The sequence below is a fragment of the Cyprinodon variegatus genome, unplaced genomic scaffold (assembly GCF_000732505.1).
Source record: "Cyprinodon variegatus isolate N-32 unplaced genomic scaffold, C_variegatus-1.0 Scaffold1036, whole genome shotgun sequence".
NCBI classification, from domain to species: Eukaryota; Metazoa; Chordata; class Actinopteri; order Cyprinodontiformes; family Cyprinodontidae; genus Cyprinodon; species Cyprinodon variegatus.
Genome location: NW_015151489.1, coordinates 74,416 through 90,255, shown reverse-complemented (window position 1 = coordinate 90,255; position 15,840 = coordinate 74,416). Strand labels below are relative to the sequence as shown.

The following is a 15,840-nucleotide window of genomic DNA, read 5'->3' as shown; positions in this document are numbered from 1 at the left end:
AAAATAATTTAAACAGGGTAGAGTCACATTTATGTTTAGTTCATAATTATATTGTTTGACCAAATCCAAACCGGTTTTATTGTGCATTATTGATTGTTGCCCTTTTAAAGCAACCGAATCCATCCCTGTGAAGTTTTATATCGACTTTGCAACATTAATCATAAACTAGAGGGTTAAATATTAAACACAATTAAGATTTTTCTTATTTTTAAACTGGAAAATGATCCAAAACACTCAAAATCGGTTGGTTCCGGCATAAACCAGGCCAGCATTATTAGGCCTCTGGGTTGGCCTCCAATGGTAGCATCCATTCAGTGGGTTTGATTTTGCTGCAATAATTTTATTGGATTATATAGATAATATCTTTAACTTGACCTTGAATCACACAGGGAGATTAAACATGTCACAATTTCAATTAACAGCACAGATTAAAATATCCAGCCTGCTTATTTATAGGACATAAATCCAAATATTAACGTCTGCATCATTGGTTTTGAGCCCGTATTAAAGATTAAGGAAAATCCACAGTTAATGTAAGCTTTTAAACACTATAAATGAATTAAAGTCCAAAATATCTGGACATTCATGGAGGAGATTGCGTAATCTACTAGAAGGATTACTTCGCTGGCATAAAAAGATAAACAATGGCACATTCCAAAAAGGTGAAAAGTGTCCCAAATGACAGTGCAACTCAAACATAGCGAGTTAAGAGGTTCACTGCTTAATCAAAAGCAAATACGTTCCGTTCGGAGCGTATTTTCATCAAGATCATAATTAAGCTCCCCCAAGAAAGATGCGTTAAAACACAAATAAAGGTGAGAAGAAGGGAAGAAAACACTTAAACAGAAAAAAAAAAGGCACGTCTGAATCTTCAACTATTTCCTTCTACGGTCGATAAATCAGGGCAAAAAATAAAAAGCACAAAACAGCCACCATTGCAGCCTTTTTCTCTTCATCACGGGTTATAATTAAAGTTCTCACTCACAGTGGCACTCAGTTCAGTTCAGTTCAGTTCAGTTCATGAACACATACCACACACTGTACATGGCAACAAATCCAAAGATATACGTTTTTTAAAAATTAGAAAAAGCATTGAAAACTGATCAACTTATTTTTTTTTTTTTATATTAATTTTAATCTACAGAAAGTGCTTTTAGCGACTGTGTCCAACAATCCTGGAGCTTTTTTTTTTTGTACCAGTGGTCACAAATTTTTATTTCAATGATCGAATCTTAAAATATTTATTTTAGCCATTTATTTAAGCCATAATTTATTTCTCTTTTCAGCATCTTGCTAAAGCCAACTGCATATTTAGAGTCTGCTCATTTTTTACTTCTTCTTCATCTTTCCCCAATAATCTCTTTGACACAGATGCATAAAAAAAAATTTGGTGATTTCCTCCTTTAAAAGAGGTAATCAGAGAATCAAAAAAGATTTTGGCCCAAGTCTTTTTTTTTTATCGTTCTTCCTGCTGGTTCTTTCATCAAAGCAAATCTGATTCAACACAATGAGCTGTGGCACTACATGCTACAGATGAAAAACATGTTTTAAAGTAAAAAAAGAAAAAAAATGAATTTACAAAAGTTAGATCAGTGATTATGAGCTACTTTTACCAACAAGGATCAATTTGTTTTTAAATAGAATAACCATTATTGTTAATGTGTTTTATTTCTACGCCTTCCTATTGGTAAAAAAGTTTGGGGAGCTTTTCTAGGAGGCTGGTTTCTTCAGATCCCTGATCTGTTTGATTAGGTAGGTCTTCTCGTCGTTAAACTGCTCGTCGTCTGTGCGATCCTTCTGGAAGTTGCTCAAGAAGTCGATTAGTTTGGTCTGGTTCTTCAGCAAGATGTCGGCGATGGGCTGCGTCTTGTTGGGGTTTGCGACAAACACCTGAAAGTTGCAGAAAAAATATATCAAATAGGGCACCATCCCTGTTCAGATCGGATCACATTAAAAACAGCAACATTTTCAGATGAGGGTTGAATTTCTGATTTTTTCCCCCTGCTTATTAACCTCTTAGCATCCAACTGATCGGCGGCGTTCCATTGTGCATATTTACATTAAACACAGCAGTGTGCTAGAAAATAGCACTGGTTAAACTTTTACCATTATAGACATGTTATACGTTCTTAGAAAGCTTAAATTTTCCACAATTCAACTATCAAGTTCATTTTATGGACACCATGAGCACCAAAGCACAATTAATAAAGATATTCCAACATGTTAAATCAAAATTTTTAAAATAAAGCTTTCAAATTTTAACGCGATCCTGAGGCCGCATTATAAATCCAATCTTAGATTGTTTATATTCTATTTGTCCTTATGGGTCTACAGATAAAACGTAATCCAGCACATTCATAATAAAAAAATTCCATGATGAGAAAACCATCACATAAAATCCGTTCTTTAACTCTCGGAAAAGTTCAATCCTTATAGCTAATGCTAACCGTCTTGCTTTTGGTATGTTTGTTTACATCACCTTCCAGCCGTAGGTGCGACGTCTGTCGCAGCAAACTCAAACCAGTTCCAAACAATGGATGATTATATTCCTGTTATCAGGACTAACTTCCCACTCTCACCGGTAGCCACTGTCACTACCTGATGAATCCCAGAAGCACGATCCGTTCTGCGCGTGCGCTATCAGCTCATTTGTGCATCCAGATATACATCCGGGTCACCCTCGATTTTATTTTGCTAGAAAGACCTAAATGACGTTTTTCCCTCCCCAAAAAAAGTAAGCGTACCAAAATACAATGTGTTAAAGGTTAATAATGTATTTCCTGAGAAAATAAATGCATTAAAATCCTTTGTTTTATCACTCTGTGCCCGAAATGGGATCCTACGCTACTTCCGGTGGCTAACTTTTTCGGCGTTTGATTTAAACATAAATCTAGTCTTTTTGACTAGATTAACCTTATGGTATATATTGCTTAATCTAACTAAAGAAAGAACTGAAATGCAGATAAACATGGTAAACATATCTTGCCGGACTGCTCTGAGCGTGTCCAATGGTGACGTCAGAGAAGCAGTTTACAAAGAAAATGTAAAAAGCATCAAAATTCTCTCACAAAAGGCATAAACCATTTTTTGAAGATGTGTATTAGCATGCTTTAGTGAGTTAAGGATAGAAAAAAAGTTATTTTAGTACCATAATTACATTATTTATGGACACCCAGATGTATATCTGTTCGCGCATGCGCAAAATGGATCGGGTAGTGACAGCCATGATGTCGTTGTCGAAGTGCACCGTGGGAGTAATACTCCAGCTACGGAAGCTCTGGGGAGCCAAAATTGCAGCGTTATACAAAAAAATATATATTTTTGTTTTTTAATCACCTGCAAAAAAATTCTAATAAATTTTTTTGCCTATGCTACAGCTTCTCATTCAGACTAATTTCTGGCCTTTGACTAGGCCATTCTGGGACATGTACGTTGTTTGTTTGCTCTAATGTATTACGTTTTATATGAAGGTTTTAGAATAAATGAGGCTAAACACAAATGCTTACCTCACTTTTAGGTTTCTTTTCGAAAGAAATTCTTTCACATTAAAGCCCAGTTAAAAGGCGTATCTGTTCGTTTATTAAGCCCATTTTCCAGTCCCCTTAAATGCGTCTTTCTTTCCTTACCTTAAACACGTGGAAGGCCTCGAACTGGATGTTGGGGCTCTTGTCTCTGAGCAGATTCATCATGAGTTTGAGGTTTTCAGGCTTGCTGATGTAGCGCGTCATCACCACGAAGTTGTGTCTGTCCAATAACAGCTCGCCCAGAAGCTGCAGGAGAGATGATTTCAAACACTGTGACAAAGGGGTCACGCGCCGATAGGCTTTTCTGGATACTCATGCAGGATCTGAGTCAAACCTTGAGCGACTGCCGCTTCGTGACATAGTTCTCAGAGTGCAGCAGCTTCTCATAGTTGGCGAAAACCTGCAATCAAGCAAACAGAACATAAAAGTTTGTTTATGTCCAGGTATCAGATCTGATAACTGCGGCTCCATGGCTAACCAAAGAACCGGAGACCTGTCTCTGCAGCGGTAACGTCATCTAGACCCACTTTCATTGCAGATCCTGCTGCAAAGGCCCCTCAGAGTAATGGAACTCAAAAAGGCAGTTCTGTATAGAGTACCTGTAGCAAAGACCCTAGCAGGCCCCTGGAATGAGAGGCCCTCTCTGCCTCTGGAGACAGAAGGCATAAAGTCCTGCTTTGTACCTAGAGGTGTTGTGACATTGAGAGCACTCTGCATCTCCTTGCTTTTTCTAGGAATCTGCATTTCTAGAAAAACACTCAGAGGGCCTGAGTGTGACATGATTGGACCACTGAGTACAGCCGCCCTTCACACATCACTGCACCACTGCTAAAGATGAGTTAAAAATCCATCTAGAAGCTTGAGTTCCTACACACAAACAATAATTAAGTCTTCTGTTAGAACTCTTAGTACACCTTTGCAGACTTTAAGCCGATGAAGCTGGGGCAATGGGTTCATTTTACGTCTGTTGAATCTTTTCTGTTGATTTAGTCATCTGTTTCAAAGAACTTGTGGAAAAAATATAAAAGATTATCTAAAGAAAAGTGTTGCAGGAACCATCCCAGTAGCCTTTAACATATCTAAAGTTTAAAAAGGGTTTATTTTTACCACTGAGCTATGAAGACATTTCCTGTTACCATCTTCCTATCTGTGGGTTGCACACCAAAGCCCAAATTGTCATGATCTAGTTTGACAAATTTAAATTATTTTCCAAATTGTGGATACAGAAACATTTAGGTGACTATTTTAATCTCATATAGTCTCCTTTTACTCCCATTTTACCAAAGACTTACATATGTTTCTCTCTCATAGCTATAAACTACAAAAGCATGCAGCCATGATTATAAGAGTAAAAGCACTAATAAAAAGAATAATAAATTTGTGAGCTAAAACGTCTGTAGGTCATTACTATGCTGTAATTTTTCACTACTAAACGAACATACTAATTTTTACAGCAATAAAAACACATTTATTTTAAATGTTTGTGTTTTTTAAACATTTATACCCATAAAGGGATTATAGCTCCTCTTCCAAAGGCATACAGCAGGTTGAAATGTTTAGTTATTTCCAATAAATCAACAAATACCATCTATTGGTTCTCTGTACTACTTTTGTGCTGGGAGGGTTTTAGTGTAACAGGCGTGTTTTTATGATCAGATCACTCACAGCGTCGTAGTTCTGTTCAAGGAAATCAGCCACAAGCACTTTGTGTCTTGTAAGAAGATCCTGTAAAAATAAATAAATAGAAAATAAACAGTTAAAAAGAAAACAAACATTATATATAATAATATCACAATAGTTTTAGAAAACTTTATATGTAAACAAGGTTTTAGGACTTTCCATTGTTAGCTAGAACTGATAGTGTTTTGTTTTATTTTCTGGTGAGAATGAATTGAAATATGGAAAAACCTTTGTAACAAAGAAAAAAAATCTATTTCAAAGCATTGCTTTAAAAGAAAAAAGAATACATGTTCTTCTCCATTACTTAAAATAATTGCTGTTAACAGAAAATGTAGTAATTTCAGGCCTCTCAGATTAAGATCTAAATGGAGTTATATCCAGACATTAACATCAACAACACCTAAAAATCTATTAAAAAAATAATAATAAAACTTTAAATCATCTCATCTTCCGTATGCTAACATTTAGGGTTAAAAGATAATTTTCTGAAATAAACAACAGGAAACAGGAAAAACAGGAAGTGTTTCCATGTACTGATGATCTTGTGTGATCTCGGACCAAATCTCACATGAAACAAAATCATCTCTTCAGATTATTTAAAAACATTTTGGGGAAGGCGTATTTTTCCAACTTAATCAGATTAAACTCAAGACGAATTTGTTTGAAACCAGTTTTTATTGCGGGATTAACAAATAAGGAAGAACCAAAAGCTGAAAAGGACATAATACAGTTAATGTCCCAGATACAACCAACAGCTCTAGCAGGTAGTCAACAGCCAGACTAAAGGGACGACTGCAGGTTGTTTCTTTAACCAAGAATTAATTGTTGCCATATAGTATTTTTTTCTCTGTGTCAAACCCAAATGAAGGAGAGGATGTCTGACTGCAGCTTTAATTTTGAGTGTTTATACTTCTTTACTGTCACCTCTCAATGTTAGCGTTAGCTTAAAACATGCTATGGGGAATTTGACTGGATAAAACTTTGAATGACGCCTAACTACAGCCCAGACAAACCCTTAGGAATCCCTTACGGGACATGAAAGTGAGAGCGACACAATCACTCAATGGAGAGCTAATCTAAAACACTTTGGTAACAAAAGTGTTGCATCAGATTAAGAATACTGGTCAGAACTAAATCTTAATTCCCACCTGAGCTGCAAGAATTTTTGAGGTTTGAAGATATATAGATAGATTAACCTTCAAATTTGATGTTTTCAATAACACCTTTTGTTACAAACAGTCCAATTTAGGGGTCGGGAACCTGTGGCTTTTGATGATTGCATCTGGCTCGCAGATTTCAGCTTTTCAGATAAAACATTAAATATTATCACTTGTCTTAATCCATGCATCTATTTTCCTCTGATCGTGTCCTGTTCAGGGCTGCTGTCGGCTGCAGGAGCATTTGTCCATTATTTTTAATTGGATAATAGCCTATGTTGGCCGTTGCTGGTAAACAGGTAAACGCCCCCTTTTGAATCAGTGCTCGGTCATTAGCTTAAAGCCAACCCTTCAAAGTAAGTTTCAAAAAGAATAGACTGAAGATTTGTGGAGAGAGCAGGTTCTGAGATCTGCCGAATTTGCAATGACAAAGCTGCATCGATGAAACGGTTGAATGACACACGCCATGCGACCTTTGCATCAAAATACCCTGCAGTAGAAAGCAGGAAGAAAGCACGCCAAGAGCTTCTAAGCAGGCAAGCTAGCCAGCAGGAACTCTGCGTATGGAACCGGTGTTCCTTCAGACCAGCATGCCCACAGCTAATACCCGTTTATCCCTTTAGTTTTCTACGAAAAATACACTTTAAACTACCTCAACATATGTGTATCCCTTTAGTCATGTACAAAAACACAATGTAATTACTTACTTTTTGGTGTTTTTTAAAGTGCATGGTGATCTGACCGTAAATATTTTTTTTTACATGACTGAAGGGATACACGCCCGTCGAGGTAGTTTAAAGTGTGTTTTTCGTACAAAACTAAAGAGATAAACGGGAATAGAATAAGCGTTTGCAAATCTGATGTCTTGCACATGTGTATTGACTATGGGTATGCTGGTCTGACAGAACATCAGTGTTACATCCAGTTCAAGCTGGATGTAACCAATAAACTTTTTTGATGATCTTCTGAACAAAAGATAATCAAATGGAATGCAGACATGCCTCTGTCGGCAAGAACTGTTCCTGATCGTACCATCATGATGGAAAACCAAGAGGAGGAAACGCAAGTTAAGGACATAAATGCAGCACCGTTCTTTTCCCTGGCTTTGGATGAGTCAACAGACGCAAGTCATTTGTCGCATTTTGGTTCAGCAAATCCACGTAGCACCAGAAGTTGTTGATGTTCAGTATTATAATAACATTATCAAAAAAATAATAAATTCAAAGGCTTATTTTACTCACATTTAGCTGAATTCAGTCTTAAAATATATTATATGGCTCCCACTGAAATAAATTTCATTGCTCTCTAAGTCAAATATGTTCCCGACCCCTGGCCTAATTCATCACAGCAGTGAATCACATACAGACTCGGTTGACCACAGAGGGCTTTTAAATTCCACCACAGAGTGGGGGTTTGTTAGGTATCCAAGCTGACTTCCTCTTCATAATGGATAAATTAATCTGTATATCCTTCTTTAAATAACTCAAATAAGAATAAACATAAGTAAAAAGGAAAAGTTGTAAAAACTGTGGGATTTTTTCCCCTTAAGTAGATCTGATCTTCAGCACAAAATGTCAGCTGGTTATATTCAAAGCTGACAGGAATCTCAGTTACCTTAAAGGTAGCAAAGGCGTCCGAGGCGATGTCAAAGGTGGACATCTCCACATAGTTGAAAAAGCTGTGGAAATGCTCCGACTGAAGAATGATTTTGGCAAGTGGCTCGTGGCGAATGCATTCCCTCAGCATGATGCCGCAGTTCAGTGCTACCTGGGGCGTTTCATATCTTCAGACAGAGAGAGACCGGCTTTACGTGAGCGTGCCACAACATCGAGACAATATGGTGAAAACCTTCTGATTGGCTCACCCTCTCAGCAGAATGAAGAGGACCTCTTGGTGGGAGCAGAAGTATTCAACTGTGGGGCTCCTCGTCCCGATCTGCCTCCTCAGGATGTTGTTAAAGATCTGGCAAACATCTTTCTTCCCCTGAAAACACCAGAAACGTTACATTCTGACCTTTCTACCTCATCATCTGAATCGTTAGCTTGATATCCCCTCACCTCAAAGTCTATAACCTGCAGGTTTTCTACCAGAGAAATCAGAAGGCCGCTGTTGTAGAGCTCCTGTGCGAGCTGAGCCACAGTCTCAGTGTGTGGCTCCTTATCGTTGCTCCCGTACAGAATCTCCTTCATGGACACCAAGCATTTTGACACTTCCTCAGACGCCTGGACAACAAAGAGGACGAGCGAAATGAAAGGATGCTTCTCAATAAGGAGGAACGCAACATAAGTGTATGTACCTACCTTTTCTGTCTTCTTATCGTGTTTGACTAGAACCGTCAGGTTTTCCTTGAGGGTCCTGACAATGTCTGCAGGACTCTTGTGGGATTTACCAAACAGCGGCATGACGGATGCCCGTTAACGCCTCGAGACCTGAAAGGCATGACAAACGTGACGCTGGTCAGTGGAAGAACGTGGCTCGACTCCGCCGGCCATTTAAATCTAAGCCAATCAGAGGTTAAATCGGCCTAGTCAAAGTCCAGACCTAATAAAACTGAGAATAAAATAAATTTTCACAAAAGTTGAAGGGGTGTGAATACTTGTTCCTTTCCACCCCATGTTGTTGCACATTCAAACGAAATTAGAGACTTATCTTACCAATTGCTTTTCGCTTTTCCCTCCGTCTAACTAATAATAAATAACGGTGACAAAAAGCACACAGACAAAAAAAAAGAATCAAAGCAACACTGTTTTTTTGAATGGTGGCGAGACCCGTCTGATTTTGCAGAATAATCCCTGGCTCCCATTCATTTCTGCACTACGTCTGAATATCACCCTGCAGGCAATGAGTCAGTTATGAATCATTTCTAAACATACAAGCTGCAGGTTTTTAAAGTCTGTTAGGTAATAAAGTGGGCGGAACGTGAACAAATCAGTCTGACGCCAGCAGATTCAGTCTCATATATCTGGGCAGCGACAAAAACTTGCACACAAATAAGGCTTTTTAACCCAATCTGCCAGCTGATTATGATTTAGTCCATCCAACAGAGAGGAATCCAGCTCTACCATTTTACATATTCTCACTCAGGTCCATTTAAACACAGCCTGGTTGAAGCTTAGAGAGGAAACATTCACGTTATGTCAAGTTGATTGCAGTAATTACCGGCTTGCTTTTCTATCATTGCATAACTCGTCACTGGATGACTCGGTGTGCATTTTGCCCCGGTACACCCAGAATGTCAAGAAGTGTTTGGCGTCCAACCTGTATCAGTAGGTGTAGGCTAACTAAATGTTGTTGTAGCCACGCTGTTGGCTTAGAGACGCATAACATAAAGACACAAGCTTTAGCACAGAGCAGCAGGAACAGCAGCTCAGGATAGCAACGTGTGACAGCTAATCCTCATGGGAGAGAAAATGACTCCCTTTCCACCCACCTCGCCTTTGCCATAAACCAGTAGGACCATAATTTCTTAACATATCAGTATCAGTTCTATGAGTTAAATATGACCAATATTAACAATCGATGTTCTGGGCATGAGGTACTTATTGTGTATTTTTATTGAATTAAGTACCATTATGCAATGGTTTAATATCCCCAGAGAAAGAAGGGAACGCCACACATGAAGCTAAACCTTGAATTTATAAGTCATAACTCAATTTAAGGCATTTATGATAGAGTTACACCGATCAATTGGCCTTTATTTTCCTAATTTTGGAGGATCCATAATAGGCTGATACTTGGACATGAAACCGGCTTTATTTACTTCTGCAAAAGTCTGAAAATCACCCAAATTCAAAGCACTAATCTTTGTATTTATATGTGGAAAAACTTATAAAATACTACCCAATGGGTAGTTAAGCAGGTTTTTATTGCTTTACATGTATTGTTTGATGTTTATCACCAAGATAAGATTGAAATGTTATTGTGATCTTAAAATAACAGATAGAATAAGAATCGATATGGTTCAAAATCAGAATCAGCATATGTGATAAGAGTCGTTAAATGCAAAAAGAATAAAAACATATACGACTAATCAAAGCGAGGATTAAAGTTAAAGCAAGCTTGGTATGGTTTTTATCTTTTTGGAGTTTTTTCTAAGTAGGTTTATTTTCTGTTAAATTTCCCTTTTGGAATCAATAACTTTAATGCTGTTCAGAACTTTGATGAAATCTAAATAAGTCCCTTTTTTCTTAAAAATGCATTTGTTCTTGAATTGAGGAGGTAAATGAGACAGTTTGCCTATGGAACAAAACTAATTTACATTTAAAATAAGAAAAAAAACTATTGTATTGTCTTATTTCAAGTGAATATTATCTAATCATCGAATTTTAAGCGTAAAAATTATCATTCCATTGGCAAATCATCTTATTTACCTACTCAAATTAAGGGTAACTACACTTAATTTAAGACATTTTCGCTTATTTTTAGATCATTTTCTTTGCAATGTAGCTTAATATCCTCTCTATTCAGAAAGAACCTCCCCAGATTTAGTTATAGTTTCCCATTTTAATCACATTTTGAGCAAAGTTCCTGCTAGTTTCCGTGGTCACTCATCTCAAATCGAAACTGTTCTGCATCCAGTTTCAGGGAGAATTTGTGACAGAACCGCTGTTGGAGTAGAAAAGCTTCATCTCTGACCCAGTAAGGCATCCTTTGCACATTTTCCCAACCATAACACCTGACCCTGAGCTAGGATCCCGAACCTCTTCCCTAAAAATTTTTTAGGGAAAAGAAAATTACAACTTTAATCCAAAAAAGTTCGAAAATTAGAACTTTAATCCATTCAATCAGTATTTTCAGTTTACAGCTTTGCATTAATTGGAACTGTCCAAATGTAAAACTTGTGTTTGATCCAGTTTCATATTAATTTCCTAGTTTTTCATGCAACTCAAATAGTACGCAGGTTTCAAAAAGCTAAAACTAACCCGTACTTACATCAATTACTTCCTCTGGTTGTTTTTTTAAATCTTTTTGATTGAATTAGATCCTGAACTGAAAAATACTTCAATTTTGTTTGTAATTATAAAGTAATTTAGCATATTTTGGCTACAAATTCTGACATCACAACAACATAATCCACATTGAGGAGGTACTTCAAACACTTTCATGCTTCTTTATCAACTCATGTCGCACACACATTTCCTGCTAGGCCCGGCTGCTGCTGCCGTCACTGCATGTCAGTAATTATTAGGAATAAGGTCCAAAGGGCCGGCTTTAATGACATGATCAAAAGGCTATGAGTCTTTAGAAGCTTGAACCGCCGTTTATGGTTGATTTTTCCCCTCTAAATGTGATGTAATGAGATTATTCTGATGTCTGCTGGGGTTGAAGCCACACAAACCAGCAAAGCTTCCACAACGACCCAGATACTTCATTTTATAAAGACGTAAAGCAAGAATATTTGAATAATGATTTGTCTGAAATACCTACAAAGGACAGGCCTACCTTTACTGACAGATTTGATTGAAAAAATAAAATAAATCGGGCTCCATGCTTAAAACCGATCTCAAATAAAGAAAACAAATATCTGTATGTTGACATATACAGGAGAGAAAAACTTGCTATTTAGCCTAAAATTCATTGATTACAGGTCCATGATTCATTAGTTGGAGTAGCTGTGCACAAAAAAACTTGTCTGAGACACCGAACGCCACATTTAGCATCAGATTACGACATCCAAAGAGTGAACCTGTTTTTGGCCTGGATGACTAATCACTGGCGTAGCAATGCAGCGATGTGAGATCGTCACACATACCGGAGATGCCCTTCCAGAGGAAGAAAAAAAAAACACAAACAATAAAATGGGGCTTTACAGATGACCTCTACAGCTGGAAAACCTATCAGTAGTGACTAAACGCCCGTTTTTAGACACACAAGAAGAAGCAGCCAGTGAAGCTAACCAGCAATAAACTCGATACTGCACTAAATAAAAACAAAAAACATTTAAACCAACAAGCAGGTTTAAAATTATTAAAAAGACAAAAAATGCTATTAAAATCCTCAGCTCCTACTTATTACTGCTGGTGAAGAAAACAACCTTCTCCTTCCATTGCCACTACATAATATCACACTTTTGATTTATGCTAAATTAAAATTTAATAGAGTTTTACAGCTGTAAATTTATATATACCCAGTCAAATAATTTAAGTTTAATAATGCTCAATAAACCTGGGTACTAGGGCTGCAACTAATGATTATTTTTCTTATCTATTAATCCGTTGATTATTTTTTTAATTAATCAAATTAATAATCAGATAGAAAAAGACTCCTTAAAGAAGTTCTTTTTACAGAACTAAATCAGGTGAAACTAAAACTTTTCCACTTGAGGAGGTCTGGATAGAGCATATTAATGCACAAATGTTTTTTTTTTTTTTATCTTATATTCAAAATATTTATTTCTTTTGTAATTTTAATATAGTTACTGCTCTAAGGGGGTTGATCAGTTAGCTAAAGGCATGTTTCAGAGTCTTTATAATCCATTTAACAAATAATCGATTACTAAATTAGTTGACGATTATTTTAATAATCGATCTGATTTTTTTTTCTTTATATCCAGAAACTTGGTGTGCAACTAATTCTTCCCCTCTCTTAAAAAGCTGACCTATAACAGATGCATGCAATTCCAGTAATCTAGATTTGATCATCTACATAAAATCAGGATAGATTAGATTAACCTTCAGCAGCAGCATTACCTCACTACTTCGACAAGTTGAACAACTCCTAATAAATCAAACTACAAGCTGTTTCTTTAGTGACATATTTTTTTTTTACTCTGTTTATATGGAGTATAAAAATAAAAGATTTTGTAACGCCGAAGCTGGTTTTAATTAGTCATCTCTTCACAATAGGAAAGATAGGAGAGCATTTTGAGAGGAGACCATCCCCTTTAAACAAGCGAAAAAAGAAAAAAGATTGACCGCTTTTCAATAAACTCAGCTTTTATGCAGTAGTGTTTATCTCTAAGAGAACATTGGGAAACCACTATAACTCATCTTTGAATACAGATATTTGTCTTTTGGCGGAAACAAATGGTCAAACAGGGTCTGGGGAGTTTCTTTTAATCATTACTTACAAGGAAATTGGTATCTCTGAGGTAAGCAGGTAGGAATGTTTTCTTCCGGGACTAACCTGCTGCTATCAGGTCCAGCTGATACGGACGTTGGTGCAAAACTCTCTGGCTTTTTCAGATTAAAACAAAAAAAAGAACAATAAGAACAGCAGAGTTTCATTCACGCTCTGGTCTGTGCTTTTGCTTTCTGAATGAGCATTTATCTCCATCTTTGATCAGTGATCAATTTTTATTAATAACCACAAACTGTTTACTCTAAATTCCTACAGAAGACTAACAGTTCTTAAAAGCTTCCTAATTTTCATGCTTTCACACTTGAAAAAGAAAAAAGGTAAGGTTTGATCTGATTTATATAATGCAGAACTTAATGATTTGCACTATTGCAAAGTAATATTTCATGCGCTCAGATTCAGCGGGGAGAAAAATGCTCTAACTCAAAGACTGAGATTGAAATGATGTAGTATATAAATCAAATAAATCAAAAATATCAGTATTACATTTCTTTTTGCCCAGTATAACTCCCCTAAGTCTGGGATTTCTAAATGCAATCCAGCGCAACCAACTCCCTTAATACACAATCTCATAACAAAACAGGGTTAATCTTCAAGTATATTTAATCTTAACATAAATACAGGCGGCCTGGATGCCAAATGTTCTTTTGCATGTAAACGCAACCCTGCAATACGCTCTGAGCACAACATCTTCAAGGTAAAGACATGGTGGTGGCAGCATCGTTTTGTTTGGGGATTTTTTGGCACAGAAAGGCAGATAAACAGTTCATTACAGGCTGTAAAACACCCGAGACTTAGGTAGAGGTTTATCCTAAATATACTTCCACTGCTAAAATTGAATGACCCATGTGTGGCATGGCCTAGTCTAAGTCCATACTAAAATCCAGTGTGAAATCCATTTGAAAGAAATCAATGATCACAGATCCTTTCCATCTAAAATTTGGAGCTGCTTTGCAGCAGGGTTTATACAGGAATGAGTAACTCTAATTTAATGCTTTTTAATGCTCTTACAAATAATTTTAATGCAATCAAAAATTACATGTGACTCTCATATGTATATATATATATATATATATATATATATATATATATATATATATATATACATACATACATACAAACACATATGCAGCCGTGTCTCGAATTCCTCGTTTTCAAAAATGTGTATTTTCCCATTCTCTAGCTTTTTCTCCGCCTCGTGCTTCTTTCCGAACATACGGCTTTACGATCAACTGGAAGCAGTTCTGCACAAATATATTGAGATATTATATATCTGATTAAATTGTTTTTATAAATTTCTTTCTTTTTTTATTAAATAAAGCATTTTAAATGCCACGATAATTACATTAAATAATTTTAATGCCAGTTAAGGCCTTAATTTAAAAAAATAATAATTTAATGACTTTTAATGATTTTTAATGACCCGTGGTTGTTATTGTGAGTTCGAAACCCACTCCCACAGACTGCCACTCTAGCTCTCTGAGCAAGACCCTTTACCCCCGATTGCTCCCTGGGTGCCCCACGATGGCAGCCCACTGCTCCCCAAGGGGATGGTTTAAATGCAGAGATAAATTCCTCCAATGCGAGATCAATGCAGAGGCGTAGCCAGACCAATGTATACTGAGGGGTGGCCAAAAGTGGATAGGCGCCAGAACCTCAGGGTCAATCACTGTTACAACAGAAACAAGCAAAATGTCCATATTTTTAAATAAAGACAAACTATAGTTTCCTACAGCCTTTGCTAACAAATAGTCGCATATATTTAAACATCCGTCTAGATAGAAGGTATATTGGATAAAATTCCTTCAGATTTGAATTCTGGAGCGAACATCTTTTCCATCGTCATTACTTACCTACCTTTATCAATATCATTCTGCATAAAATTGATATTTACATGTACTAATATCTACATAAATTGATAATTTAATAGGTTTTATTAAAATTGTTATTTACAGTATCTATGATTTCACTGAAGGCTCTTAGGCTACGTTCACACTGCAGGCCTTGCTGCTCAATTCCAATTTTTTTGCATTGCCGTTTGTTCACATTTCCAAATATATGCAACTTGTATGTTATCTCCTGTGTGAACTGCAGTCATACAGCTTAAGTGTCCTGCATGCCCATTAAGAGGATGAAATGACGTCACAAGCCAGCGTGCTTCGTGTTTACGGAAGCAATCATGGATGTAGTGCTGGAGCGCATCTAGCGATCTTTCCAAACCTTAAAACCTCAATCTTTTTAAGATAGTTAAACAAAAATACTGCTCTCTGCATCATTGTCTTTTTCTTGCCGCTTCTGTGTAGCAAAAAGCAGAATAGAGACCTATCTCGGTTACTAATGGCGTTCAGGTCGGATGAATGCGACCTGGCCGTTCAGACACAGGTCGCATTTGAAAAGATCAG

At 36.8% G+C, this 15,840-nt stretch overlaps 1 protein-coding gene across 1 annotated transcript in view; it reads right to left on the bottom strand.

The window, feature by feature from the left end:
• Positions 1–949: 949 nt before the first annotated feature.
• The window catches only part of LOC107100960 (calcium-binding protein 39-like), a 15,993-nt gene continuing 1,102 nt past the window's right edge, over positions 950–15,840 (bottom strand). Inside the window, exons 2-9 of the mRNA XM_015399673.1 lie at positions 8,662–8,790; positions 8,419–8,583; positions 8,226–8,344; positions 7,976–8,144; positions 5,190–5,249; positions 3,859–3,924; positions 3,627–3,770; positions 950–1,890 (exon numbers count right to left, since the gene is read on the bottom strand). Of these exons, the coding sequence (XP_015255159.1) occupies positions 1,711–1,890; positions 3,627–3,770; positions 3,859–3,924; positions 5,190–5,249; positions 7,976–8,144; positions 8,226–8,344; positions 8,419–8,583; positions 8,662–8,763 (1,005 nt within the window). The 5' untranslated portion in view covers positions 8,764–8,790 and the 3' untranslated portion in view covers positions 950–1,710. The remainder of the gene's footprint in view (positions 1,891–3,626; positions 3,771–3,858; positions 3,925–5,189; positions 5,250–7,975; positions 8,145–8,225; positions 8,345–8,418; positions 8,584–8,661; positions 8,791–15,840) is intronic.